At 43.7% G+C, this 27,015-nt stretch overlaps 1 protein-coding gene and 1 long non-coding RNA gene across 2 annotated transcripts in view; one reads left to right on the forward strand and one right to left on the reverse strand.

The window, feature by feature from the left end:
- Window positions 1-27,015, reverse strand: part of JAK3 (Janus kinase 3) — a 712,213-nt gene that overhangs the window by 134,109 nt on the left and 551,089 nt on the right. The window contains exon 19 of the mRNA XM_077253311.1: window positions 1,228-1,417. Coding sequence (XP_077109426.1) covers window positions 1,228-1,417 — 190 coding nt within the window. The remainder of the gene's footprint in view (window positions 1-1,227; window positions 1,418-27,015) is intronic.
- LOC143797166 (uncharacterized) overlaps window positions 9,490-27,015 on the forward strand; it is a 69,041-nt gene continuing 51,515 nt past the window's right edge. Inside the window, exon 1 of the long non-coding RNA XR_013220449.1 lies at window positions 9,490-9,533. This is a non-coding gene — a long non-coding RNA (uncharacterized LOC143797166). The remainder of the gene's footprint in view (window positions 9,534-27,015) is intronic.

Consider the following 27,015-nt stretch of genomic DNA (forward strand, 5'->3'; position numbering starts at 1 on the left):
AAGAATAGTGTTAAAAATAAAGATTTAGGTGTCCGCCGCCCCCCCACCCCCTGTGCGCCCCCCCGCTGGTCAGAAAATACTTACCCGCTCCCTCGCTCCTTCCTGGTCTGGCCGCGCCTCCTACTGTATGCGGTCACGTGGGGCCGATCATTTACAATCATGAATAGTCGGCTCCGCCCCTATGGGAGGTGGAGCCACATATTCATGACTGTAAATGATCGGCCCCACGTGACCGCATGCAGGAGAAGCCGCGGCCAGACCAGGAAGCAGCGAGGGAGCGGGTAAGTATTTTCTGACCAGCGGGGGGGTGCACAGGGGGTGGGGGGGGCGGCGGACACATAGATCTTTATTTTAAACACTATTCTTCATATTTTCTCTACAGCAAACGTTGCTGCAGGGAAGATATGAATCGCAGCTTCAGCACCATGCAGAGTGGGTACCACACGCTCCGTGTGGTACCCACTCGCCATACGGGCGGCACACGTGTGCCGCACGTATGGCCTCCGTGAGTTCCCAGGCACACGGACACGGATAACTCCGGTACCGATTTATTCCGGTACCGGAATTATCTGGACGTCTGGGACAGCCCTAATGGAGTGTGGGTTGGACAAATGTAAAAGAGGAGGTTGGACAAGAAATGACATCACAATTTATTTTTTTTTTGCTCAATAATACATCTTTATTTCGCTTTCAAAAACGCATCAAAAACGCATCAAAAGCGCGCAAAAAAATACATCAAATCCGCACCTGCGTTTTCTGCCAAGAGATGCAGAATCCGCACAAAAAATTCCAGAGGCAAATCCGCAACGTCTGCACATAGCCATATATTCTTTATGATTCTGAGCTCATATTTTATAGTAGGTTCAAATTAATCAGTTCATTAATTTCAGAATGCCAATGACTGATCAAAACATGTGGGTGTTGTAGGAAAACTTCATGTACTGCTAATTTAATTGTGTCTTGGCAGCTTACCTTCATACCTACATTTTCCCATAATTACATTACATGACATTTACTCACTGACATATGTAAGGCTTCTGTTTATAGAAACCACATTGCACAGTCAGATCTGTCACATTATTTCTGACACTATTAGGCCACAGTTCATCAAAATCGATTTTTTCCTCGCCAGTCTTGATGAGATGGCAGGATGGAGAAGGCTTCTGACCTTACAAAACAATTTTTAGAACACCTGAGGCAACAGGTAGGTACTGTATAAAAACTCACCTGCACTATAGCATATCCCTTTGTACTTGACAATGTAGTCACTATGGAGAGCACGCAGAATGAGACTCTCCCTGTGAAAATCACGGACGTGCTCAGCTGTACTGTGCTGAAGTTTTTTTACTGCAACCAGCTCTCCCGTGTTGTCGCCTAAAGGATCATATCTGCAGAGCTCCACACTGCCAAAGTTCCCCTGAAAAGAAGAGAGATAATTGGAATAACTCCAGCTTGATATATATAACAGATGTTAGTAAGCAAAGGCATTAGTACAGAGTTTTGTTCTGTATCATATGGATACTTTATAGGGTTGCCAAGTGTGGAATGCCAGGTATAGGACGCTAATGGACTTCTGGCTACTCCTGTTACAGCTGGACAATTACCACTTAATAAGTTGCTTCTTTAACCCCTTAACCCCAGGAGCTTTTTTCAGTTTTGCGTTTTTTGCTCCCCTTCTTCTCAGAGTCAGAACTTTTTTATTTTTTCATCAATATGGCCATGTGAGGGCTTATTTTTTTGCAGGACAAGTTGTGCTTTTGAATGACACCATTGGTTTTAAGATGTCTTGTACCAGAAAACGGGAAAAAAATTCCAAGTGTGGTGAAATTGCAAAAAAAATGCAATCCCACACTTGTTTTTTGTTTGGCTTTTTTACTACGTTCACTAAATGCTAAAACTGACCGGCCATTAAGATTCTCCAAGTCATTATGAGTTCATAGACACCAAACATGTCTAGGTTCTTTTTCATCTAAGGCCGGCGTCACACTCAGCGTAGGGAAATACGGTCCATATTTTACGGCTGTAATACGCAGTAATTTTCCCAAAACACTGTTCCGTATTCAATGCGAGGATGCGATTTTTATGGACAAATGTATACGTGTGCCATCTGTATGGCTTCCGTACGGCAATTTTTTTACGCAGGCTTGCAAAATGGACAAATCATGGATCCATCGGCTAAAATATTCCTAAAAACATATATACAGTCTATATATATATATATATATATATACAGTACAGACCAAAAGTTTGGACACACCTTCTCATTTAAAGATTTTTCTGTATTTTCATGACTATGAAAATTGTACGTTCACACTGAAGGCATCAAAACTATGAATTAACACATGTGGAATTATACACTTAAAAAGGTGAGAAACAACTGAAATTATGTCTTATATTCTAGGTTCTTCAAAGTAGCCACCTTTTGCTTTGATGACTGCTTTTCACACTGTTGGCATTCTCTTGATGAGCTTCAAGAGGTAGTCACCGGGAATGGTTTTCACTTCACAGGTGTGCCCTGTCAGGTTTAATAACTGGGATTTCTTTCCTTATAAATCTGGTTGGGACCATCAGTTGTGTTGTGCAGAAGTCTGGTGGATACACAGCTGATAGTCCCACTGAATAGACTGTTAGAATTTGTATTATGGTAAGAAAAAAGCAGCTAAATAAAGAAAAATGAGTGGCCATCATTACTTTAAGAAATGCAGGTCAGTCAGTCCAAAAAATTGGGAAAACTTTGAAAGCGTCCCCAAATGCAGTGGCAAAAACCATCAAGCGCTACAAAAAAACTGGCTCACATGAGGACCGCCCCAGGAAAGGAAGACCAAGAGTCACCTCTGCTTCTGAGAATAAGTTTATCTGAGTCACCAGCCTTTAGAAATTGCAAATTAACAGCAGCTCAGATTACAGATGAGGTCAATGCCACACAGAGTTCTAGCAGCAGACACATCTCTACAACAACTGTTAAGAGGAGACTTTGTGCAGCAGGCCTTCATGGTAAAATAGCTGCTAGGAAACCACTGCTAAGGAGAGGCAACAAGCAGAATGACTTGTTTGGGCTAAAGAACACAAGAAATGGACATTAGACCAGTGGAAATCTGTGCTTTGGTGTGATGAGACCAAATTTGAGATCTTTGGTTCCAACAACCATGTCTTTGTACGATGCAGAAAAGGTGAATGGATGGACTCTACATGCCTGGTTCCCACCGTGAAACATGTAGGAGGAGGTGTGATAGTGTGGGGGTGCTTTGCTGGTGACACTGTTGGGGATTTATTCAAAATTGAAGGCATACTGAATCAGCATGGCTACCACAGCATCTTGCAGTGGCATGCTATTCCATCCGGCTTGCGTTTAGTTGGACCATCATTTATTTTTCAACAGGACAATGACCCCAAACACACCTCCAGGCTGTGTAAGGGCTATTTGACCAAGAAGGAGAGTGATGGGGTGCTACGCCAGATGACCTGGCCTCCACAGTCACCGGACCTGAACCCAATCGAGATGGTTTAAGGTGAGCTGGACCGCAGAGTGAAGGCAAAAGGGCCAACAAGTGCTAAGCATCTCTGGGAACTCCTTCAAGATTGTTGGAAAACCAGTTTCGGAGACTACCTCTTGAAGCTCATCAAGAGAATGCCAAGAGTGTGCAAAGCAGTCATCAAAGTAAAAGGTGGCTACTTTGAAGAACCTAGAATATAATTTCAGTCGTTTCACACTTTTTTGTTAAGTATATAATTCCACATGTGTTAATTAAGTTTTGATGCCTTCAGTGTGAATGTACAATTTTCATAGTCATGAAAATACAGAAAAATCTTGAAATGAGAAGGTGTGTCCAAACTTTTGGCCCGTACTATATATATATATATATATATATATATATATATATATATGTCAGTGAGACACATATATATATATATATATATTCATACTTAATTCAGCGCAAGATAGCATAAAAGCCGGTAATTCAATTGCCGGCTTTTGCTATCTCCTTCCCAAACCCGACATGATATGAGACATGGTTTACATACATTAAACCAACTCATATCCCTTTTTTTTACATATTCCTCTTTACTAATGTAACAAGTGTCTGTGTGTAAAATTTTGAAGCTCTAGCTATTAAATTAAAGGGTGAAATCCCAGAAAAAATTGTCTTGGGCTCCCGCGCAATTTTCTCCGCCAGAGTAGGAAAGCCAGTGACTGAGGGCAGATATTAATAGCCTAGAGAGGGACCATGGTTATAGAACCCCCCCTGGCTAAAAACATCTGCCCCCAGCCACCCCAGAAAAGGCACATCTGTAAGATGAGTCTATTCTGGCACTTAGCCTCTCTCTTCCCACTCCCGTGTAGAGGTGGGATATGGGGTAATGAAGGGTTAATGTCACCTTGCTATTTGTAAGGTGACATTAAGCCAGGTTAATAATGGAGAGGCATCAATTATGACACCTATCCATTATTAATCCAATAGTAGTAAATTGTTAAATAAACACACACACACATTAAGAATAAAGTATTTTATTGAAATAAAGACAAAGGGTGTTGTAATAGTTTATTATACTCTTAATCCAAATGACGACCCTCGTTCTGTAAAAAAGAAAAAATACAAAAAGCAACAATATCCCATACCTTTCCGGTGCTCAGTCACGTCCCACGCTGTAAATCCATCTGAAGGGGTTAAATCATTTTACACCCAGGAGCTCTGCTAATGCAGCTGTGCTCCTGTTTGTAAAATTTGGTTAATGAATGGAATGCAGGGGAATGTCCTATAGTTACCTCGAGTCGCGGTGATGCTCCCTCTGCTGGATGAACTCATATGAACTCGACCGTGGGAACTTTTCAGGCCCAGAGCTCCTGGGTGTAAAATGATTTAACCCCTTCAGATGGATTTACAGTGTGGGACAAGACTGATCGACGGAAGGTATGGAATATTGTTGTTTTTTTTGTTTAACTTTATTTCAGGTGACAAGGGTCTTCAGGTGGATTGAGAGTATAATAAAATATTAAAACACCCTGTGTCTTTATTTCATTAAAATACTTTTTAATAATGTGTATGTGTTTTATTAACCATTTACTACTATTGGATTAATAATAGATAGGTGTCATAATTGACGCCTCTCCATTAGTATTGAGAGATACCGTCCGATACTTGAAAGTATCGGTATCGGAAAGTATCGGCCGATACCGCCAAAGTATCGGATCTGATCCGATACCGATACCCAATACCAATACAAGTTAATGGGACACCAAGTATCGGACGGTATCCTGTATGGTTCCCAGGGTCTGAAGGAGAGGAAACTCTCCTTCAGGCCCTGGGATCCATATCAATGTGTAAAAGAAAGAATTAAAATAAAAAATAGGGATATACTCACCCTCTGATGCGCCCTAGACTTTACCGCCGTAACCGGGAGCCGTTGTACCTAAGAATGCGCGCTTGAAGGGCCTTAGATTACGTCACGGCGCTCTGATTGGTCCGTAGCGGTCGCGTGACCGCTACGCGACCAATCACAAAGCCGTGACGTCACCTAAGGTCTTTCAAGTGCTAGAAAGACCTTAGGTGACGTCACGGCTTTGTGATTGGTCGCGTAGCGGTCACGGGACCGCTACGGACCAATCAGAGCGCCGTGACGTCATCTAAGGCCCTTCAAGCGCGCATTCTTAGGTACAACGGCTCCCGGTTACGGCGGTAAAGTCCAGAGGCCGCCGGAGAGGTGAGTATATCCCTATTTTTTATTTTAATTCTTTCTTTTACACATTGATATTAATCCCGATACCGATTCCCGATACCACAAAAGTATCGGATCTCGGTATCGGAATTCCGATACCGCAAGTATCGGCCGATACCCGATACTTGCGGTATCGGAATGCTCAACACTACTCTCCATTATTAACCTGGCTTAATGTCACCTTACAATAGCAAGGTGACATTAACCCTTCATTACCCCATATCCCACCGCTACACGGGAGTGGGAAGAGAGAGGCTAAGTGCCAGAATAGGCGCATCTTCCAGATGTGTCTTTTCTGGGGTGGCTGGGGGCAGATGTTTTTAGCCAGGGGGGGTCCTATAACCATGGTACCTCCCTAGGCTATTAATATCTGCCCTCAGTCACTGGCTTTCCCACTCTTGCGGAGAAAATTGCGTGGGAGCCCACGCCAATTTTTTCCGGGATTTAACCCTTTAATTTAATAGCTAGAGCTTCAAAATTTTACACACAGCCACTTGCTACATTACTAAAGAGGAATATGTAATAAAAAAAGGGATATGAGATGGTTTACTGTATGTAAACCATGTCTCATATACTGTCGGGTTTGTGAAGGAGATAGCAAAAGCCCGCAATTGAATTACCGGCTTTTATGCTATCTAGCGCTGAATTAAATATAAATATATATATATATATATATATATATACATATATATATATATATATATATATATATATATATATATATATATATATATATATATATATATATATATGTGTGTGTGTGTCTCACTCACATATATACAGTATATATATATATATATATATATACTTATATGTATATATATATATATATATATATATATATATATATATATATATATATATACCTATTCTATGTGTACACATTTATTCTACCTATTCTATTGTTTTCTGTCAGTGTGACTTTACTGTACACCGCACTGAATTACCGGCTTTTCTAGAGAACACAGCTGCGTATTTCTCGCAAGTCACACGCATGGTCCGTGTGTAATCCATAATTTTCTCGCCCCATAGACTTTCATTGGTGGATTTTTTGCGCAATACGTTGACAAAAGCAGAATGCTGCGGTTTTCTACGGCCGTACAAGACCGTATAATACGGATCCGTAAAATACGGCAGATAGGAGCAGGGCCATAGAGAATCATGGTACCGTATGCAATCCGTATTTTCTGCGCCTCTCATAAGTCCGTAAAACACGCCAGTGTGACGTAGGCCTAAGTGGTGAAAAAAAAAATCCAAACTGTGTTAAAAAAAAATTGCACCATGCCACTTTCCGATCCCCATAGTGTCTCCATTTTTCGTGATCTGGGGTTAGGTGACGGCTTATTTTTTGCACGCCGAGCTGACGTTTTTTAATGATACCATTTTGGTGCAGATACGATCTTTTGATCGCCCGTTATTGCATTTCAATGCAATGTCGCGGCAACCAAAAAAAACTTAATTTTGGCAATTTGACTTAATCCTTTTTTTCTATTGATAGATCGGGCGATTCTGAACGCGTCGATACCAAATATGTATATGTTTGATTTTTGTTTTATTTTATTTTGAATGGGGCAAAAGGGGGGTGATTTGAGCTTTTATATATTTTTTTATTTTTTATATTTTTAAAAACTTTTTTTTTTTACTTTTGGCATGTTTCATTAGTCTTCATGGTAGACTACAAGCTGCCATAACTCGATTGGCTCTGCTACATAGAGGCGATGATCAGATCTCTTCTCAATCTCTGACAGCGGCATTTAACTGATTAATAGGTGCGGGTGAATCGCGATTCCACCTGCGGCTATTGCGGGCACATGTCAGCCGTTCCAAACAAAAAGATGTGGGCTCACAGCTGGAGTCCATATCAAAGGGAGGGAGTCCGACATTGCCGTAAATTTACACACGATGTCAGAAAGGGGTTAAAGAGAAGCTATCCACAGAAAACAAACCAAATTGTTTAAATAGATTTTTGTGTTACATGTGATTTTTATTTTTTTAAATATGGCACTTTTTTTTTACATATTATGATCTTTAGTTAAAAAAACCTAAATTAGTAATCTTGCAATTTTCACACTGGCCATTGGGAATTTTTTAGACTCATACTACCAGTCCTTTCAGGAAAAGTTTTCAGCTTATCAGAAGCAGGATTACAGTGACAGATATTATACACGGCTCATAATCGGGATCCACCAATTGCAATAGGCAATATCACAACTGACCATGCTCCCCTCCCTTCACAATGATCCTTGCTGATTAGATAATTTAGTACAAAGGTAGGGTTTGGGTCTGCTCATTGACTATGTACAAATGTCATTTCCTGAAACAACAGAAAGTTTAAGTCTAAAAAAAAGTGTAGTATTTCCTAATGAAGAAGTCTTTTCTACTCTGAAACGCACTGAATAAAGCCACAATTGTTAATACATCTGGAATTTCAGTGATTCAGCAGCGCAGAACAACAACCACATTTTTTCCCCCCATTTCTGATATCGTACTGTCTTTATTATCATTGATATATGAATGTATCAGTATTGTACCCTGTTGTGCTAAACCTCTAAATAGTTAATAAAAAACTTGTTTTATTGTACCACTGAGTCCACATTCTCTGTGCTGCTGCATCTTTTTACCTGTTAATCACTATGTGCTTGTTAAAATGCCCTATTATCTGCATGGGTTTCCTCCGGCTACTCTGTTTTCCTCCCACACTCCAAAGACATACTGATAAGGAATTTAGATTGTGAGCCATATTGGGGAGAGTGATGATAATGTGTGTAAAGCGCTGAGGAATAAGATAGAGCTAATATAAGCAAAACAATAAATATAGTGATAAGCAGGGCACTATGAGAGAAAAACACCATCTGCCATTGCGAAATGCATGCAGCCGCCTATCGCCTTCCCCCAGCCTCAGGCATTCAGCACAGTGATAGCCAGGGCACAGGCACACAGGGGAGCAGTGTCAGTCACTGACACCGCTCTCCCCTCTTTCTGCCTGCAGTCTGACCATCGTTTCTTCTACACACTCAATTGTATTCACGTCTATCAGATGCGAATACAGTTGAAGTGAGCTCATCCCAGGACAGGAACAGAGGAACTGTAATCAGCTCCCTTCTCTGTTAGTGACTCCATCAAAATGCAGACCACTTCTTGCCTGCACACTGCATGAGATGGCACATACAGGGAATGTTGGATGGCGTGATGATGTCACTGTATCGAGCCATCCGTCGTCCCCACTACTGCAAGTCATAGAAATGTTGACGGCGACTGTGCTGGATGGGTTAGGTCAGTATAAGCTTTTTTTTATACTATTTAACTAATGAATGGGTGCCATCACAAGAAGGGTTGTAGGGATATTATAAAGGGGGATTCTGGTGGTGGAGGTCTATCACACTATGGGGTACATATAAGGCTGGTACAAGAAGTGGGTAGGGTAGGTACCCCTTAGTGCTCTGCCTACCTCCTGCCTCCCCAAGGTGGGGTGCACTTTCGGAAAAAAAATGACATATCTGAATGCCTGCAGCCACCTGGCCCCTTCCTCTGGCTGCAGATGTTCAACACAGTGAAGGCCGGGGCACAGACACAGGGGAGCAGTGTCAGTCACTGACACCGCTCACCCTATTCTCTGCCTGAGCTCCAGTTCTTGCTCCCTCCCTGCATTCAATTGTGTTTGTATTCACAACTGTGAGCACCGTCCAGGACAGGAGCAGAGTAATCTGCTCCCTGCTCTGACAGGAACTGCAGGAGAACACAGGACACTTCCGGCCTGTACCCTGTTGGAGAAGGCACATGCAGGGGATGGTTATGCAGAGTGGGATGGCGAATATTAGGTGAGTATAAGCTGTTTTTCTTTTTCTTTCTTAACTTTGCCAAATAGTGGAGGCTATTATATTAGGGGCTGGCTGTGGGCTCATACTGAGGCTCTGGCCAGGGCAATAGTATGAGGGGCTGGATGTGGTGACATCATGAGGGGCTGGATTTGGGGCATTATCAGGGGCTATCTGTAGATGCATTATGAGGGGCTGGCTGTGGGTAAATTATGAGTGGACATTAAGAGGGGCTGGTTGTGGGCATTTGGGAACGTTATGAGGGGCTGGATGTGGGGAAGTTAGTAGAGGCTTGATGTGGGGACGTTATAAGGGGCTGGATGAGGGGACATTATAAGGGGCTGACTGTGGGGACATTATGAGGGTCTGGATGTGGGGATGTGGGAACCTTATGAGCGGCTGGCTGTGGGGACATTATGAAAGGCTGGATGAGGGGATGTGGGGACTTTATGAGGGGGTGGCTGTTGGAACATTATGAGGGATGGGATGTGGGGACATTATGAGGGGCTGGTGGAAAGGACATTAAGATAGGCTGGTTGTGGGGACATTATGAGGGGCTGACTGTGGGGACATTATGAGTGGCTGGATGTGGGATCCTTATGAGGGGCTCGCTGTGAGGACATTATGAGTGGCTGGACGTGGGGATGTGGGGACGTTATGAGGGGCTGGCTGTGGGAACATTATGAGGGGTTGGCTCTGGGAACATTATGAAGGGCCGATATGGGGGCATAATGAGGGGCTGGATGTAGGGACATTATGAGGAGGCTGGATGTGGGGACATTATGAGGGGCTGACTGTGGGGACTTTGTGGGGTTTTCTGTGTGTGTATTTTGTTGGCTGGATGTGGGAAACTTATGAGTGGCTGGATGTGGGCACATTATGAGGGTCTGTATATTTAGACATTATAAGTGGATCAATGTGGGGACACCATTAGGGGCTGGATATGGGGACATTATAAGTGGCTGGATGTGGGGACATTATGAGGGGCCGGCTGTGTAGATATTATGAGGGGCTGGTTGTGGAGACATCATATTATATGGGAGACTGTGAGGGACACTTGAATATATATATAGGTCTGTGCTAGTGACCATACTATATAATGGGGGCTATGGTGGACATTATACTGCATAGAGGGCTATGGTGGACATCATAGTGTATATTTGGGGGCTGTTGGGGATATACTGTATGGGTGGCTGTAGGGGTACAGTTTGAAGAGGACAAAATAGTGGGCAGTATGAGGGCATAGAGGGGTCACAGAATGGGTATGGAGGGGGCAGCATGAAATGTGGGCACAGCATGGAAAGATGTTAGTATGGCAGGGGACAGTGTGCAGACAGAGAGTGTAAGGGAAAACAGTGGAGATGGACCATGGTTCAAAATGGGGGATGGCGTGGCGGTTATAGCTGATAATGGCATACAGTGGGCTGGTTGTGGATCAGTACTGCAGACAGTGTGGAGGCCATATAACATAGGAGGCTTATTTAGGGCATAGTATGGACAGATAATTCTTATGCAGAGGACATTTAAATAACACTTTTATTTTTAAGGACACCATGTGGGGATGTGCTACAGTAAACCAGAGAAGAGAGAAGTCTGCCGAGAAGAGCTGTGAATGTGAAAACTCATCATGGCATCTGGTCAAGATGGAGATAAAAAGTAAGAAATGACTCAGAGAAGATGTCATCTATAAGGTACCTGGATGTAAATGTCTGTGTGTGATACTTCCTGCGTTTCATTAGCATTGTGGTTCCTGTATGGTCTGCAGTCTTATGATGACGACTAATAACAACGTTTCCCAGCATCTCCTTACCATTGTTTAAGACATACTGGGAGTTGTAGGTTCATGAGATACAAATGTATATGGGCCTGACTTGACATTTGCTGTTGGTTCTGGTGATATATTCATGTACTAATAGTGGTTCTGGTGATGTATGAATGTATTGATGATGGTGCTGGTGTTGTATCTATTTACTGACTGTGGTTCTCCTGATGTATTGATGGAGGTACTGGTGACACATTTTATTACTGATAGTGGTTCTGGTGATGAATTCATGTACTACTGATAGTTCTGGTGATGCATTTATCTACTGATGGTGGTTCTGGTGCCATATTCATGTACTGATGGAGGTTCTAGTGACCTAGTTATTCACGGATGATGGTTCTGGTGCCTCATTTATGTACTAGTGATGGCTCTGGTGTTCTATTTATGCACTAATGATGATTTTGGTTATGTATTGTTGATGGTTCAGGTTATGAATAAGTCACCAAAACAATGACCACAACATGAATTCATTACAAGAAACACCATCTGTACATAAAAAAGTCACCAGAACCACCATTAGTACAGGAATATGGTGCCAGAACAACATCACTACATGAATACGTCAAAAGAACCACCATATGTACATGAATACATCACCAGAACCACCATCAGTACAGGAGTATGGCACCAGAACCACCATCAGTTTTGTTGCCAACTGTATTTGTCAAATGACGGACATAAAAACCATTATATGTATCATATGTTATCTAAATGTCATCTGTTTAGTTTCCATTGGGATATCTTCCAAATGCTGAACACCTTAATTTAAACCAAACAACCCTGATATATACTGTAGATAAGCTTCTATATATTATAGTTAAGCTATATTAGTTTCCATGACTGTCCTTGGATCTGACACTTAAAATGTAGGATATCAGGGATGAATATACAGTAAACATTTGTCCGTTGCATTGTGTAAATGGTCCACAAACAATTAATTATTCTATACCTAACTTTGAAAACATACTCCCTGTTGAGCCTCACCCCATATAGTACATCACTTTCTTTTACTTTTGCTGGTATTTTGGGGTGAAAAGGGTGACAATTCTAGTGAAAGTAGTTGTCTGAGCTTGTTACTCAACACACCGGAAGGGAAAGAATGGGGCATTAGGGGACCTGTTACTTTAGTCCCTGACCCATTTATTACTTGGGGGCTGAGAGTTTATCATCGTGGGCACCATTGGCTTCATTTGCCTAGGGCACCAAAATATATCGTGTCTCGGCCCTGGGTAAATGTTAAACGGGGGCTTAACACATTATGGGGTATATATTATTCTGGTGGCTGGCTGTAAGAAACATTATATTAGGGCCTATCACACTATGGGGTATATATTATGCTGGGGATCTATCACACTATAGGGTACATATTATTCTGGCTGTGGGGTACATTTTACTGGAGGTTTATTACACTATGGAGTACATATACTGGGGGGCCTATCACAATATGGCTGTGGGGTACATTATACTGGGGGGCATAAAACACTATGAAGTACATATTTCCCTAGGGGACTATCACACTATGAGGTATATATTATTCTGGAGGCTGCGTGTGGGCAACATTATACTGGGTGCCTATCACACCATGGGGTACATATTATACTAGGGATTGGTGGTGGAGTACATTATATTGGAGGCGCATCACATTATGGGGTACATATTATACTGGAGGCCTATCATGCTATGGGGTATATATTATACTGGAGGCTGGCTGTTGGGAATCTTATTCTAGGGGCCTATCACGCTATGGGTTACATATTATACTGGGAACTGGCTGTGGAGTACATATTATACTGGGGGCTGGCTGGCTGTGGGGTACAGACACTGGGGCTGGCTGTGTGGAATATTATACTGGGGCTATAACACTATGGGGTATATATACTGGGGCAGGCTGTGGGGTACATATTATACTGGGGCTGGTTGTGGGGTACATATTATATTGGGGCTAGCTGTGTGGAACATTATACTGGGGGCTATAACAGTGTGAGGTACAGATACTGGGTGATTGCTGTGGGGTACATATTATACTGGGATCTATCACACTATTGGGTTCAATTCCTGGGGGCTGGTGATGGGGGTATATTATACTGGGGGCCTATTACACTATGGGGTACATAGTATGGGCGGGCTATCACATTATGGGGTATATATTATACTGGAGGCTGGCTGTGGTGAACATTATATTGGGCACTGGCAGTGGGAGCATTGTACTGGGGGGAATTACACTATGGGTGCATATAATACTGGAGGCTGGTTGTGATGTACTAATTATGCTGGCTGTAGAGAACATTATACTGGGGTCTCGCTGTGTGGAACATACTGGGGGCCTATGACACTATGGGGTACATATTACACTGGGAGCTGGCTGTGGGAAATGACATCTTTTCATAAAATGCACGGACACATAGAAAGGAGAGAGGGAGTGCAAAGGTCCTCCCCCACCTCCTTACACCCCTCCCTCCCACAACACGGTTGTCCCCAGCCATGATGGGAATTGCTAGAGTCAGCAGCAACACATATATAAAATTTTTATGTTAACGTTACTTGAGATTTAAGTGCATTAGAGTCCCAGTCTCTCTCTGTATATGGGCCCATGTGATCCTAGTCCTTCGAATGGCAGTCTTCCCCTCCCTCCTTTTAGGTGACCACGAGCCCTTTAACGGCAGTGGGCTGCATGTCCGCCACCTCCTTACAAGGGGACAGCCATGGTATAGGCTGTGGTTCATAAGGGTGGACGGTGTGGCAATTATATCTGATAATTACAGACAGTGGAGTGGTTATAGATCATTAAGGCGGACAGTGTGGTGGGTATAGCTTATAAGGGCAGAGAATATAGAGGTCATATACCATAGGAGTCTTATTTAGGGCACAGTATGGAAAAATATTTTTATGCAAAGGTCATTTTAACCCCTTAGCGACAGTCGATACCCATTAAAAAGGTGGCCTCTAAGGGTACTTATTCCCTCATCGCTGTTTTAAAATGGCTATAGGAAATAAGACTGTAGCATCCTCGAGAGTCTAAAAAAACCTCAGGGGTACCAGCTACCGGGGATAGTTGAGACCCCAGAGAACATGATCAGTGCCGGATTTTCAGGTGTACGATCACGTGATCAGCGCTATTCAGTAAATAATGGCAATCACAAAAAAAGTGTACTTGCTGTTTCAATGATTTCTCTCTCTTCTAACATGATATACCTGTCAGAGGAGAGAGAAACGATGCCGCCCCCGATACCTCTGCCATCCCCAGGCCCTCCCGATCCAATTCCCCGGCCCAGAATAATTTTACTGAAAACAAACAATGGCGGGCGCATGCACAGTGCCCATGCTGAGATCTGCCGGCCGGTACTCGGCAACAATAGGGAATTTTTCCTATTGGTTCCTTTTGACCACTGGGAAAGACCTTATCGTAGTGATCAAAATAATAAAATTGTAACTCAAATCCCCCTTTTTTGTCCCCTAGTTAGATAAAATTTGTTAAAAAATACTTCCATTCTTTGCAGCTATGGTTAGGGTTAGGCTTGTGGTTGGGGCTAGGGATGGCGTTAGGTTTGGGTTAGGAGATGTGTTAGGGTTAGGTTTGCGTAACATTTAGGGCTGGGGTTAGGGATGTGTTAGGGTTAGGGTTGTGTTATGGTTGTGGTTAAACTTGAGGTTTTTTCAAAAGTAAAAAAAATGGATGATATGACAGCTAGCTAGTGTTGAGCACAAGTGCGTGCTACTCAAATTTGCATCAGGTGTTCGGGTATGCGTAGTGTATCATGGATCACCACATGTTTTTTTATTGTCTATCAGCAGCAAAACATGAGGGGTATGGACTCGAGCATGTAGGTCACCTTGCTCGCACCTGCCTTTTCAGCGTTGCCAATAAATTTTCAATAGGATTGAGATCAGGGCTTTGTGATGGCCACTCCAAAACATCCCCACAACATGATGCTGCCACCCCCGTGTTTCACAGTTTGGATGGTGTTTTTAGGCTTCCAAACTTCTCCCTTTTTCCTCCAAACATAATGATGGTCATTATGCCCAAAAAGTTCAATATTAGTTTTGCCAGGCCACGAGATGTCTCCAAAAATGAAGGTCTTTGTTCCTGTGTGCATTTTCAAACATTACTCTGGCTTTTTATGTTTCTTTTGGAGTAACATTTGGAGTAACTCTTTCTAGCAGAGTGGCCTTTCAGCCCATATTGATACAGTACTCGTTTCACTGTGAATATTGACAGTCTTTCCAGCTTTCGCCGTCATCTTCACAAGGTCTTTTGCTTTTGTCCTTGGGTTGAAATGCACATGTCGGACAAAAGCACGTTCATCTCTGGGACACAACACCAGTATCCTTCCTGAGCGGTATGATGGCTGGACATTCCCATCTTGTTTGTATTTGCGTATAATTGTTTGTACAGATGAACGAGGCACCTGTATCTTAAAATTGTACTCAAGAATGAGACTTTCCCATGATGCTACACAAACAAGCAGTGTGTTTCAGGTGTGCATTAAAACACATCCACAGGTGTGTCTCTAATTAACACAGATGTTGCCAAAAAACATATCAGAAGCTTTCAAACACATGACATGATCAATGGGCAGTCCAGAATTGTTTAAAGGCATAGTAATCTTAGTGTATGTAAACTTTATACTTTGCTGTAAGTAATAAAAATGCCTTAAAACTTTCCCTCTCTCTCATTATGCTGCCAATTGGCAAATATTAGTAATTATAGTAATCCTAATTGGCAAAAAATGGGAAAGATTTATTCTGATTTCATGTCAGATATTAAGAAAAACATGTGTCTTTTTATATAGTGTACTAGATGGTGGCCCGATTCTAATGCATCGGGTGTTCTAGAATATGTATGTAGTTTATAAAAATTTCAGAATAATGCAATGAATACACAGGATTCGGCTGGTAAGGCGCGACCAATTAGCGAAGCATTGTCCAAATCCCGTGCCAATTTGCGGCCGGACTGCGTCTGTTTCTGATTGTTCGCGGCCGGTTGAGCGCGACCAATCAGTGAAGCAAGGGTGAGTTCCAGGTTTTTGAGGGCCCCGGGCAAAAGAGTCTCACAGCCCACGTAGCATATAACACAGCCCACGTAGTATATAGCTCAGCCACGTAGTATATAGCACAGCCACATACTATATAGCACAGCTACGTAGTATATAACACAGCCAAGTAGTATATAGCACAGCCACGTAGTATATTGCAGCCACGTAGTATATTGCACAGCCACATAGTATATTGCACAGCCACGTAGTATATAGCACAGCCCACACAAAATATGACACAGCCCACGTAGTATATTGCACAGCCCATGCAGTATATAACGCAGCCCACGTAGTATATAACACAGCAGCATAGGCCGCATCAATAGTAAAAAGTTGGTCACACTTACAGGGTTAATGGCAGCGTTAACGGACTGTGTTACACCGCGTTATGCCGCGGTGTAATGCAGTCCGTTTAACGGACTGCTAAAACGCTATGTGGGTGCTGACTGGAGGGGAGTATGGAGGGGGCACTGACTGGAGGGGAGTAGGGAGGGGCCAATTCGCAGCCGGACTGTGCCTGTCGCTGATTGGTCACTCCCAGCCGGCCGTGACCAATCAGTGACACGGGATTTCCGTGACAGACAAACAGACGGAAGTGGACCTTAGACAATTATATATATAGATGTAAACTTCTAGTTTCAACTGTATGTACTATTGATGGCTCTGGTGTTCTATTTATGTACTGATGATGATTTTGGTTTACTATTCATGTACTGATGATGGTTCTGGTGATGAATACAGAATCAGAACAACCACCATGACAGGAATGTCACTAGAACCACCATCAATACAAGAATACGACAAGTTTTTTTAAACTTTTGCTGGTATTTTTTGGTGAAAAAAAGAGTTTTAGTGTAAGTGGGCGTCAGAGCTTGGTACCAGAGCCATAGGAAGGGAAGGGTGGGAACCCATTGGCTTCATCTGTCTTGGGCACCAAAATAACCTGTTCCGGCCCTAGTGATAACAGTGTAGACTCCAGAACAAACCACTTATAGCTGAATGTGTTACAGCAGAAGTTTTGCTGCGCTTTATGGTTCTAGATGCTTCAAAAGGAAAAAAAAGTGACACTCACCATCCATAAAATATCTCATTATTTTTTTGTGATTAAAAACAGACCAGGGAGGAAATGGAATGTGCAAGGAAAAAAAGAGAATTTTTTTATGGATGGTGAGTGCTACTTTTTTCCTTTTAATGGTAGAATAACTGTTGGGGAGTAAAAACACACAAGACCATTGTGGGAAATCCTTTTTGATACAAGGGAAGTAAAAGAAAGGTGCTCACTAGAGCAGGTTGTGTGCAGGCACAACTTCTATAAACTCCTGAAAATTTCAGTTGCTGCTGCCTCATGACTGGAGTATGATCTCCTCAAGGATATCTGACCAATTTGGATGATAATATGATATTGGGCTGTGCTGCTGTAATGAAGAATCCTTAGGACTAAGATAATTTGAATAGTTTTTATTTGCACAATGCATTTCAACGCTGGACTAGCGTCTTTTTCAATTGTTTTTTTCACTTGCAATAGATGCTAGTTCAGCATTGAAACGCATTGCGGAAATAAAAACCATTCAACTCATCTTGGACATAAGGATTCTTCATTACAGCAGCATGCCTGACATCGTGCTATTGTCCAAATGTTTTCCTTTTAAAGCATCTGTTATTAGTGATCAGTGAGTTGAGCACCACACTATCCATGTGTCCTATGTGTTGTTTTGAAAGTGCGTTGATAGTGCCAAATCTTTTTTTTTTTAATTTTCTATTGAGCTTTATAGTTCTACTAACACTGCAGCTCTGCTACACACTGGAACTTTTAATTGAAGAGGAGTGCCCACCCTGTCTGAAACCAGGAAGTGAAAGAGACTGAAAGCTATGTGCTGCTCAAGAGACAACTTGAGAATAACTCTTTAAATGGGTTTCCCAACAAACAAAGTACATTTTAATCAATAGATATTGGAGTTATAAAAAAATATCCCAACTGGCTGTGTTAAAATAAATCTTCATGAGCTGAGATAATTTCATAAATGTGCCCCTGCTATGTATGATTCCGACCATGCAGAGCAGAACCAGTTCATGTTTGGGAAATAGCCAGTGGGGGGAGGATGAGTCAGTTATGATAAATGCAGATAAAATTAGGCTGGGGAGACAATAAAGTTCAACTAGGGTCTTATCCAGTGTAAAAGAGGGAAAACAGAAAACTGTTTATGCTCACCTTGTGTGGTTGTGACAGTCACAATTCCTGTTTTAGCTTGCAAGAGCAGAAGGCTGCTGCAGATCCATCAAGGCAGATAAAGTGTAGACAAATGAAAAGGTGGATGTAAATCGCAGTGCCAATCTCCCACCAGAAGATTAAAGGACAAGGAAGGGTATTTGGAAGTGGTTTTATTTGTTTCGAAGCAACATGTCCTGATGAAGAAGTGTTGTATGCTTTGAAATGCATTGACAAATAAAAACCGTTTCCAAATACCCTTCATTGTTTTTTCATCGTCTGGTGAGAGTTTGGCGGTGCGATTTTAGATCCATCTTTCCATTTGTCTACAGTTATGATAAGTGAGTATACAGATGAAAAAGCAGTGGCTCACAGCTAAGGGAGCTGTCACACAGACCGCTCTCCAGCGACCAACGATGCCGAAGGCCCCGGGTAACCAGGGTAAACATCGGGTTACTAAGCGCAGGGCCGCGCTTAGTAACCCGATGTTTACCCTGGTTACCAGCGTAAAAGTTAAAAAAAACAAACCGTACATACTCACATTCCGGTGTCCGTCAGGTCCCTTGCCGTCTGCTTCCGCTCTGACTGAGTGCCGCCGTAAAGTGAAAGCAGATCACAGCGGTGACGTCACCGCTGTGCTCTGCTCCGGCCGGCAGTCAGTCAGAGCGGGAAGCAGACGGCCAGGGACCTGACGGACACCGGAATGTGAGTATGTACGGTTTTGTTTTTTTTTACTTTTACGCTCGTAACCACGGTAAACATCGGGTTACTAAGCGCGGCCCTGCGCTTAGTAACCCGATGTTTACCCTGGTTACTAGGGTTGAGCGACTTTCATTTTTTTAAGATCGAGTAGGGTTTTGGGAAACCCGATTTTGTCCAGAGTCGAGTCGAGTGCAGTCGGCCGATTATCGCTAAAAGTCGGGGATCGACCGAAACACGAAACCCAATGCAAGTCAATGGGGAAGCATAGTCGGCAGTGAGTGGAGGCCAGGAAAACACCTACAGTGCCCATTTTAATGCCAAAAACATCCATTCTTGTTTCTGAAGCTTGCCAATCTTAATTAACTGTATAATAATAGTTGGGCATAGGGAATTGGGGGAAAGTTGTGGGGGGAGTAGGGCTGGCTCAAGTTTTTCGTGGGCCCAGGAAATGCGGACTACGTCACGGCGGTGTTGCAGGGAAAGGTAAGTATTTAAAAGTTGCAAGTGCTGTGATCCTGAGCAAGCAGGGGGGGCCCACTCGTTCGCATTGCCACTGGCACAGGGCCCCTCAAAGTACGGCGGTGTGTTTGCATGGCGGGGGCGCCTCCCACCAGCAGCGACACTTTTGCGTACTCTGAGGGGCCCTGTGCCAGTGACGTCGCCAACGAGTATGCCCCCCCACCTGATGAAGGAACCTGCACTTTCATCTGCACCTTCCTCTTTGTCCCTGTGTAAGGTGGTATAACATGCGGGAAGGGGAACCTTACTTTCAGCAGGGACAGATTCTGGCTGTGTAGAGTACAAGGGGAATGTAGTGGTCTAGGTCAATGTACCAGCAGACTCATTTAGCAGTGGCTGGGCAATGGGCAGGATGAGGAGGAAACAGATATAGGGCCAAAGAATAAAGTAGGCTACATGCAGTTCAAAATTGGTAACAGGACTAAACAGGCGGCATTGCTTTGTTCAGTGGAGTAGCAAACCCAAGAGCAGCAGACACTGTTTCAAGGGCCTAACCACACTAGTAGGCCAAATGCAGTTTAATATCTGATAGTATAGGGCGAAAGCCAGAATGTGGAAGCTCAGCTTTGTTCAGTTGAGGACAACACCAGGGAGGGGCAGACACCTTTAGTAGGCCGGAAAAGCCTATTGCATTTTTTAAAATGGTAATTTGGAGCAGAAGGTTGAAGCTCAGCTTTATTTACTTGAGGGCAACACCAGGGAGGGGCAGAAGCCGTTAGTAGGCCCTAACCACCATTTTTTTTTTTTAAACCACATAATGAGAGCCGGAAGGTTGAAGCTCAGCTTTATTTAGTTGAGGACAACACCAGGGAGGGGCACACAGACAGACACCTTTAGTAGGCCTGAAAAGCCTATTGCATTTTTCAAAATGGTAATTTGGAGCAGAAGGTTGAAGCTCAGCTTTATTTAGTTGAGGGCAACACCAGGGAGGGGCAGAAGCCGTTAGTAGGCCCTAACCACCATTTTTTTTTTAAAACCACATAATGAGAGCCGGAAGGTTGAAGCTCAGCTTTGTTCAGTTGAGGACAACACCAGGGAGGGGCAGACACCTTTAGTAGGCCGGAAAAGCCTATTGCATTTTTTAAAATGGTAATTTGGAGCAGAAGGTTGAAGCTCAGCTTTATTTAGTTGAGGGCAACACCAGGGAGGGGCAGAAGCCGTTAGTAGGCCCTAACCACCATTTTTTTTTTTTAAACCACATAATGAGAGCCGGAAGGTTGAAGCTCAGCTTTATTTAGTTGAGGACAACACCAGGGAGGGGCACACAGACAGACACCTTTAGTAGGCCTGAAAAGCCTATTGCATTTTTTAAAATGGTAATTTGGAGCAGAAGGTTGAAGCTCAGCTTTATTTAGTTGAGGGCAACACCAGGGAGGGGCAGAAGCCGTTAGTAGGCCCTAACCACCATTTTTTTTTTTAAAACCACATAATGAGAGCCGGAAGGTTGAAGCTCAGCTTTATTTAGTTGAGGACAACACCAGGGAGGGGCACACAGACAGACACCTTTAGTAGGCCTGAAAAGCCTATTGCATTTTTTAAAATGGTAATTTGGAGCAGAAGGTTGAAGCTCAGCTTTATTTACTTGAGGGCAACACCAGGGAGGGGCAGAAGCCGTTAGTAGGCCCTAACCACCATTTTTTTTTTTTAAACCACATAATGAGAGCCGGAAGGTTGAAGCTCAGCTTTATTTAGTTGAGGACAACACCAGGGAGGGGCACACAGACAGACACCTTTAGTAGGCCTGAAAAGCCTATTGCATTTTTCAAAATGGTAATTTGGAGCAGAAGGTTGAAGCTCAGCTTTATTTAGTTGAGGGCAACACCAGGGAGGGGCAGAAGCCGTTAGTAGGCCCTAACCACCATTTTTTTTTTAAAACCACATAATGAGAGCCGGAAGGTTGAAGCTCAGCTTTGTTCAGTTGAGGACAACACCAGGGAGGGGCAGACACCTTTAGTAGGCCGGAAAAGCCTATTGCATTTTTTAAAATGGTAATTTGGAGCAGAAGGTTGAAGCTCAGCTTTATTTAGTTGAGGGCAACACCAGGGAGGGGCAGAAGCCGTTAGTAGGCCCTAACCACCATTTTTTTTTTAAAACCACATAATGAGAGCCGGAAGGTTGAAGCTCAGCTTTATTTAGTTGAGGACAACACCAGGGAGGGGCAGAAGCCGTTAGTAGGCCCTAACCACCATTTTTTTTTTTAAAACCACATAATGAGAGCCGGAAGGTTGAAGCTCAGCTTTATTTAGTTGAGGACAACACCAGGGAGGGGCAGAAGCCGTTAGTAGGCCCTAACCACCATTTTTTTTTTTAAAACCACATAATGAGAGCCGGAAGGTTGAAGCTCAGCTTTATTTAGTTGAGGACAACACCAGGGAGGGGCACACAGACAGACACCTTTAGTAGGCCTGAAAAGCCTATTGCATTTTTTAAAATGGTAATTTGGAGCAGAAGGTTGAAGCTCAGCTTTATTTAGTTGAGGGCAACACCAGGGAGGGGCAGAAGCCGTTAGTAGGCCCTAACCACCATTTTTTTTTTTTAAACCACATAATGAGAGCCGGAAGGTTGAAGCTCAGCTTTATTTAGTTGAGGACAACACCAGGGAGGGGCACACAGACAGACACCTTTAGTAGGCCTGAAAAGCCTATTGCATTTTTTAAAATGGTAATTTGGAGCAGAAGGTTGAAGCTCAGCTTTATTTAGTTGAGGGCAACACCAGGGAGGGGCAGAAGCCGTTAGTAGGCCCTAACCACCATTTTTTTTTTTAAAACCACATAATGAGAGCCGGAAGGTTGAAGCTCAGCTTTATTTAGTTGAGGACAACACCAGGGAGGGGCACACAGACAGACACCTTTAGTAGGCCTGAAAAGCCTATTGCATTTTTTAAAATGGTAATTTGGAGCAGAAGGTTGAAGCTCAGCTTTATTTACTTGAGGGCAACACCAGGGAGGGGCAGAAGCCGTTAGTAGGCCCTAACCACCATTTTTTTTTTTTAAACCACATAATGAGAGCCGGAAGGTTGAAGCTCAGCTTTATTTAGTTGAGGACAACACCAGGGAGGGGCACACAGACAGACACCTTTAGTAGGCCTGAAAAGCCTATTGCATTTTTCAAAATGGTAATTTGGAGCAGAAGGTTGAAGCTCAGCTTTATTTAGTTGAGGGCAACACCAGGGAGGGGCAGAAGCCGTTAGTAGGCCCTAACCACCATTTTTTTTTTAAAACCACATAATGAGAGCCGGAAGGTTGAAGCTCAGCTTTATTTAGTTGAGGACAACACCAGGGAGGGGCAGAAGCCGTTAGTAGGCCCTAACCACCATTTTTTTTTTTAAAACCACATAATGAGAGCCGGAAGGTTGAAGCTCAGCTTTATTTAGTTGAGGACAACACCAGGGAGGGGCACACAGACAGACACCTTTAGTAGGCCTGAAAAGCCTATTGCATTTTTCAAAATGGTAATTTGGAGCAGAAGGTTGAAGCTCAGCTTTATTTAGTTGAGGGCAACACCAGGGAGGGGCAGAAGCCGTTAGTAGGCCCTAACCACCATTTTTTTTTTAAAACCACATAATGAGAGCCGGAAGGTTGAAGCTCAGCTTTATTTAGTTGAGGACAACACCAGGGAGGGGCAGAAGCCGTTAGTAGGCCCTAACCACCATTTTTTTTTTAAAACCACATAATGAGAGCCGGAAGGTTGAAGCTCAGCTTTATTTAGTTGAGGACAACACCAGGGAGGGGCAGAAGCCGTTAGTAGGCCCTAACCACCATTTTTTTTTTTAAAACCACATAATGAGAGCCGGAAGGTTGAAGCTCAGCTTTATTTAGTTGAGGACAACACCAGGGAGGGGCACACAGACAGACACCTTTTGTAGGCCTGAAAAGCCTATTGCATTTTTCAAAATGGTAATTTGGAGCAGAAGGTTGAAGCTCAGCTTTATTTAGTTGAGGGCAACACCAGGGAGGGGCAGAAGCCGTTAGTAGGCCCTAACCACCATTTTTTTTTTAAAACCACATAATGAGAGCCGGAAGGTTGAAGCTCAGCTTTATTTAGTTGAGGACAACACCAGGGAGGGGCAGAAGCCGTTAGTAGGCCCTAACCACCATTTTTTTTTTTAAAACCACATAATGAGAGCCGGAAGGTTGAAGCTCAGCTTTATTTAGTTGAGGACAACACCAGGGAGGGGCAGAAGCCGTTAGTAGGCCCTAACCACCATTTTTTTTTTTAAAACCACATAATGAGAGCCGGAAGGTTGAAGCTCAGCTTTATTTAGTTGAGGACAACACCAGGGAGGGGCACACAGACAGACACCTTTAGTAGGCCTGAAAAGCCTATTGCATTTTTTAAAATGGTAATTTGGAGCAGAAGGTTGAAGCTCAGCTTTATTTAGTTGAGGGCAACACCAGGGAGGGGCAGAAGCCGTTAGTAGGCCCTAACCACCATTTTTTTTTTTTAAACCACATAATGAGAGCCGGAAGGTTGAAGCTCAGCTTTATTTAGTTGAGGGCAACACCAGGGAGGGGCAGAAGCCGTTAGTAGGCCCTAACCACCATTTTTTTTTTTAAAACCACATAATGAGAGCCGGAAGGTTGAAGCTCAGCTTTATTTAGTTGAGGACAACACCAGGGAGGGGCAGAAGCCGTTAGTAGGCCCTAACCACCATTTTTTTTTTTAAAACCACATAATGAGAGCCGGAAGGTTGAAGCTCAGCTTTATTTAGTTGAGGACAACACCAGGGAGGGGCACACAGACAGACACCTTTAGTAGGCCTGAAAAGCCTATTGCATTTTTTAAAATGGTAATTTGGAGCAGAAGGTTGAAGCTCAGCTTTATTTAGTTGAGGGCAACACCAGGGAGGGGCAGAAGCCGTTAGTAGGCCCTAACCACCATTTTTTTTTTTTAAACCACATAATGAGAGCCGGAAGGTTGAAGCTCAGCTTTATTTAGTTGAGGGCAACACCAGGGAGGGGCAGAAGCCGTTAGTAGGCCCTAACCAAAGTTGAAGGCCAAATGCAGTTTAATTTCTGATACTATAGGCCGAAAGCCAGAAGGTGGAAGTTCCGATTTAGACAGTGGAGGACAATTTGAATTAGGGACTGCAGACAGACTTAGTAGGCTGTCCCCTGTGGACCATGCATCCACCACATTAACCCATTGCGCCGTAATGGACACGTAATCTTCCGTGGCCATGCCTACAGGTCCATGCGTCTGTTGTCAGGTGCACCTTTGTACTCACAGATTGCCAGAGTGCATGGACAATGCGGTCTTCTACATGCTGGTGGAGGGTTGGGATGGCTTTTCTCGCAAAAGAAGTGTCGACTGGTTAGCTTGTAGCGTGGTACAGCGTAGTCCATCATGGCCTTATTAATAGTAAATAAAATATATAACTAGGCTCTATGAACTTTTAAATAGGTTCCAGGGGTACACGGGCAGCATTGGTGTGGTCAGTGGAGGAGTATTGCAAGTAGGGGCTGCAGACAGGCTATCAAAGGCCTAAAATAACAAACAGTAGGCAGTCATGGCAGTTTTACATCGGTTACATGGATACACAGGCAGGCACTCCAGGCAGCATTGTGGTCAGTGGAGGAGTATTGCAAGTAGGGGCCGCAGACAGGCTATCAAAGGCCTAAAATAACAAACAATAGGCTCATGGCAGTTTTACAGCGGTTACATGGATACACGGGCAGGCAGCTTGGTGGTCAGTGGAGGAGTATTTAAAGTAGGGACCGCAGACAGGCTTCAAAGGCCTAACATAAGAAAATGGGCTGGCTGTAGGCACTTTATAATTGGTTCCAGGGGTACACGGGCAGCAGTGGTCTGGTCAGTGGAGGAGTATTTAAAGTAGGGACCGCAGACAGGCTATCAAAGGCCTAACATAACAAACAATAGGCTCATGGCAGTTTCACAGCGGTTACATGGATACACGGGCAGGCAGCTTGGTGGTCAGTGGAGGAGTATTGCAAGTAGGGGCTGCAGACAGGCTATCAAAGGCCTAAAATAACAAACAGTAGGCAGTCATGGCAGTTTTACATCGGTTACATGGATACACAGGCAGGCACTCCAGGCAGCATTGTGGTCAGTGGAGGAGTATTGCAAGTAGGGGCCGCAGACAGGCTATCAAAGGCCTAAAATAACAAACAATAGGCTCATGGCAGTTTTACAGCGGTTACATGGATACACGGGCAGGCAGCTTGGTGGTCAGTGGAGGAGTATTTAAAGTAGGGACCGCAGACAGGCTTCAAAGGCCTAACATAAGAAAATGGGCTGGCTGTAGGCACTTTATAATTGGTTCCAGGGGTACACGGGCAGCAGTGGTCTGGTCAGTGGAGGAGTATTTAAAGTAGGGACCGCAGACAGGCTATCAAAGGCCTAACATAACAAACAATAGGCTCATGGCAGTTTCACAGCGGTTACATGGATACACGGGCAGGCAGCTTGGTGGTCAGTGGAGGAGTATTGCAAGTAGGGGCCGCAGACAGGCTATCAAAGGCCTAAAATAACAAACAATAGGCTCATGGCAGTTTTACAGCGGTTACATGGATACACAGGCAGCTTGGTGGTGAGTGGAGGAGTAGTGCAAGGAGTGTCTGTCCCAGTACTCCCAAAATATAAATAGATGTTAATGTCTCGCAAAACAACCAAAACAAAAAAAAAAGGTGGCATACTTAGGTACAGGGGTGGGCTCATCTACTGAGTTTCTGACATAGTAATTTGGCAGTAACTATTTAATGGTGCCAATATAGGACACAGACACAGACTACTTTAAGTTGCATCATAGATGTCTACAAATTTGTATTGTCAGTGCCAGACATTGAATGATGTCAGCGAATAGACTAAAGATTGGTGGAGCTGTGCGACATAATTTTGCACGTGGTAGAGCACATTTTGAGCTGGGGTAGGGGGGAACTCTCTTGAGGCCGGCGGGACCGCCCCAGGGCCCCTCATGTTACAACGGTGTGTCTGACGTTGGGTGCGCACCACCACCGCCAGAGACACTACATTGTACTATGAGGGACCCAGTAGCAATGCCGTCAACCAAAAGCGAGCACACCCACCTCTTCAGACAAACAGCAGTCTCACGGGTGCTTGCGCCAAGTCGCGATACCACGGCCCCGTGTGGGGAGTTTTGCCATTTAGGGAGGTGTAAACATGTCGTATGCTGTACAATCAGCTGCAGCAAATTAGACATTAGAAAAGTAATTCACAGGCAAG

The sequence above is a fragment of the Ranitomeya variabilis genome, chromosome 1 (assembly GCF_051348905.1).
Source record: "Ranitomeya variabilis isolate aRanVar5 chromosome 1, aRanVar5.hap1, whole genome shotgun sequence".
Taxonomy (NCBI): domain Eukaryota; kingdom Metazoa; phylum Chordata; class Amphibia; order Anura; family Dendrobatidae; genus Ranitomeya; species Ranitomeya variabilis.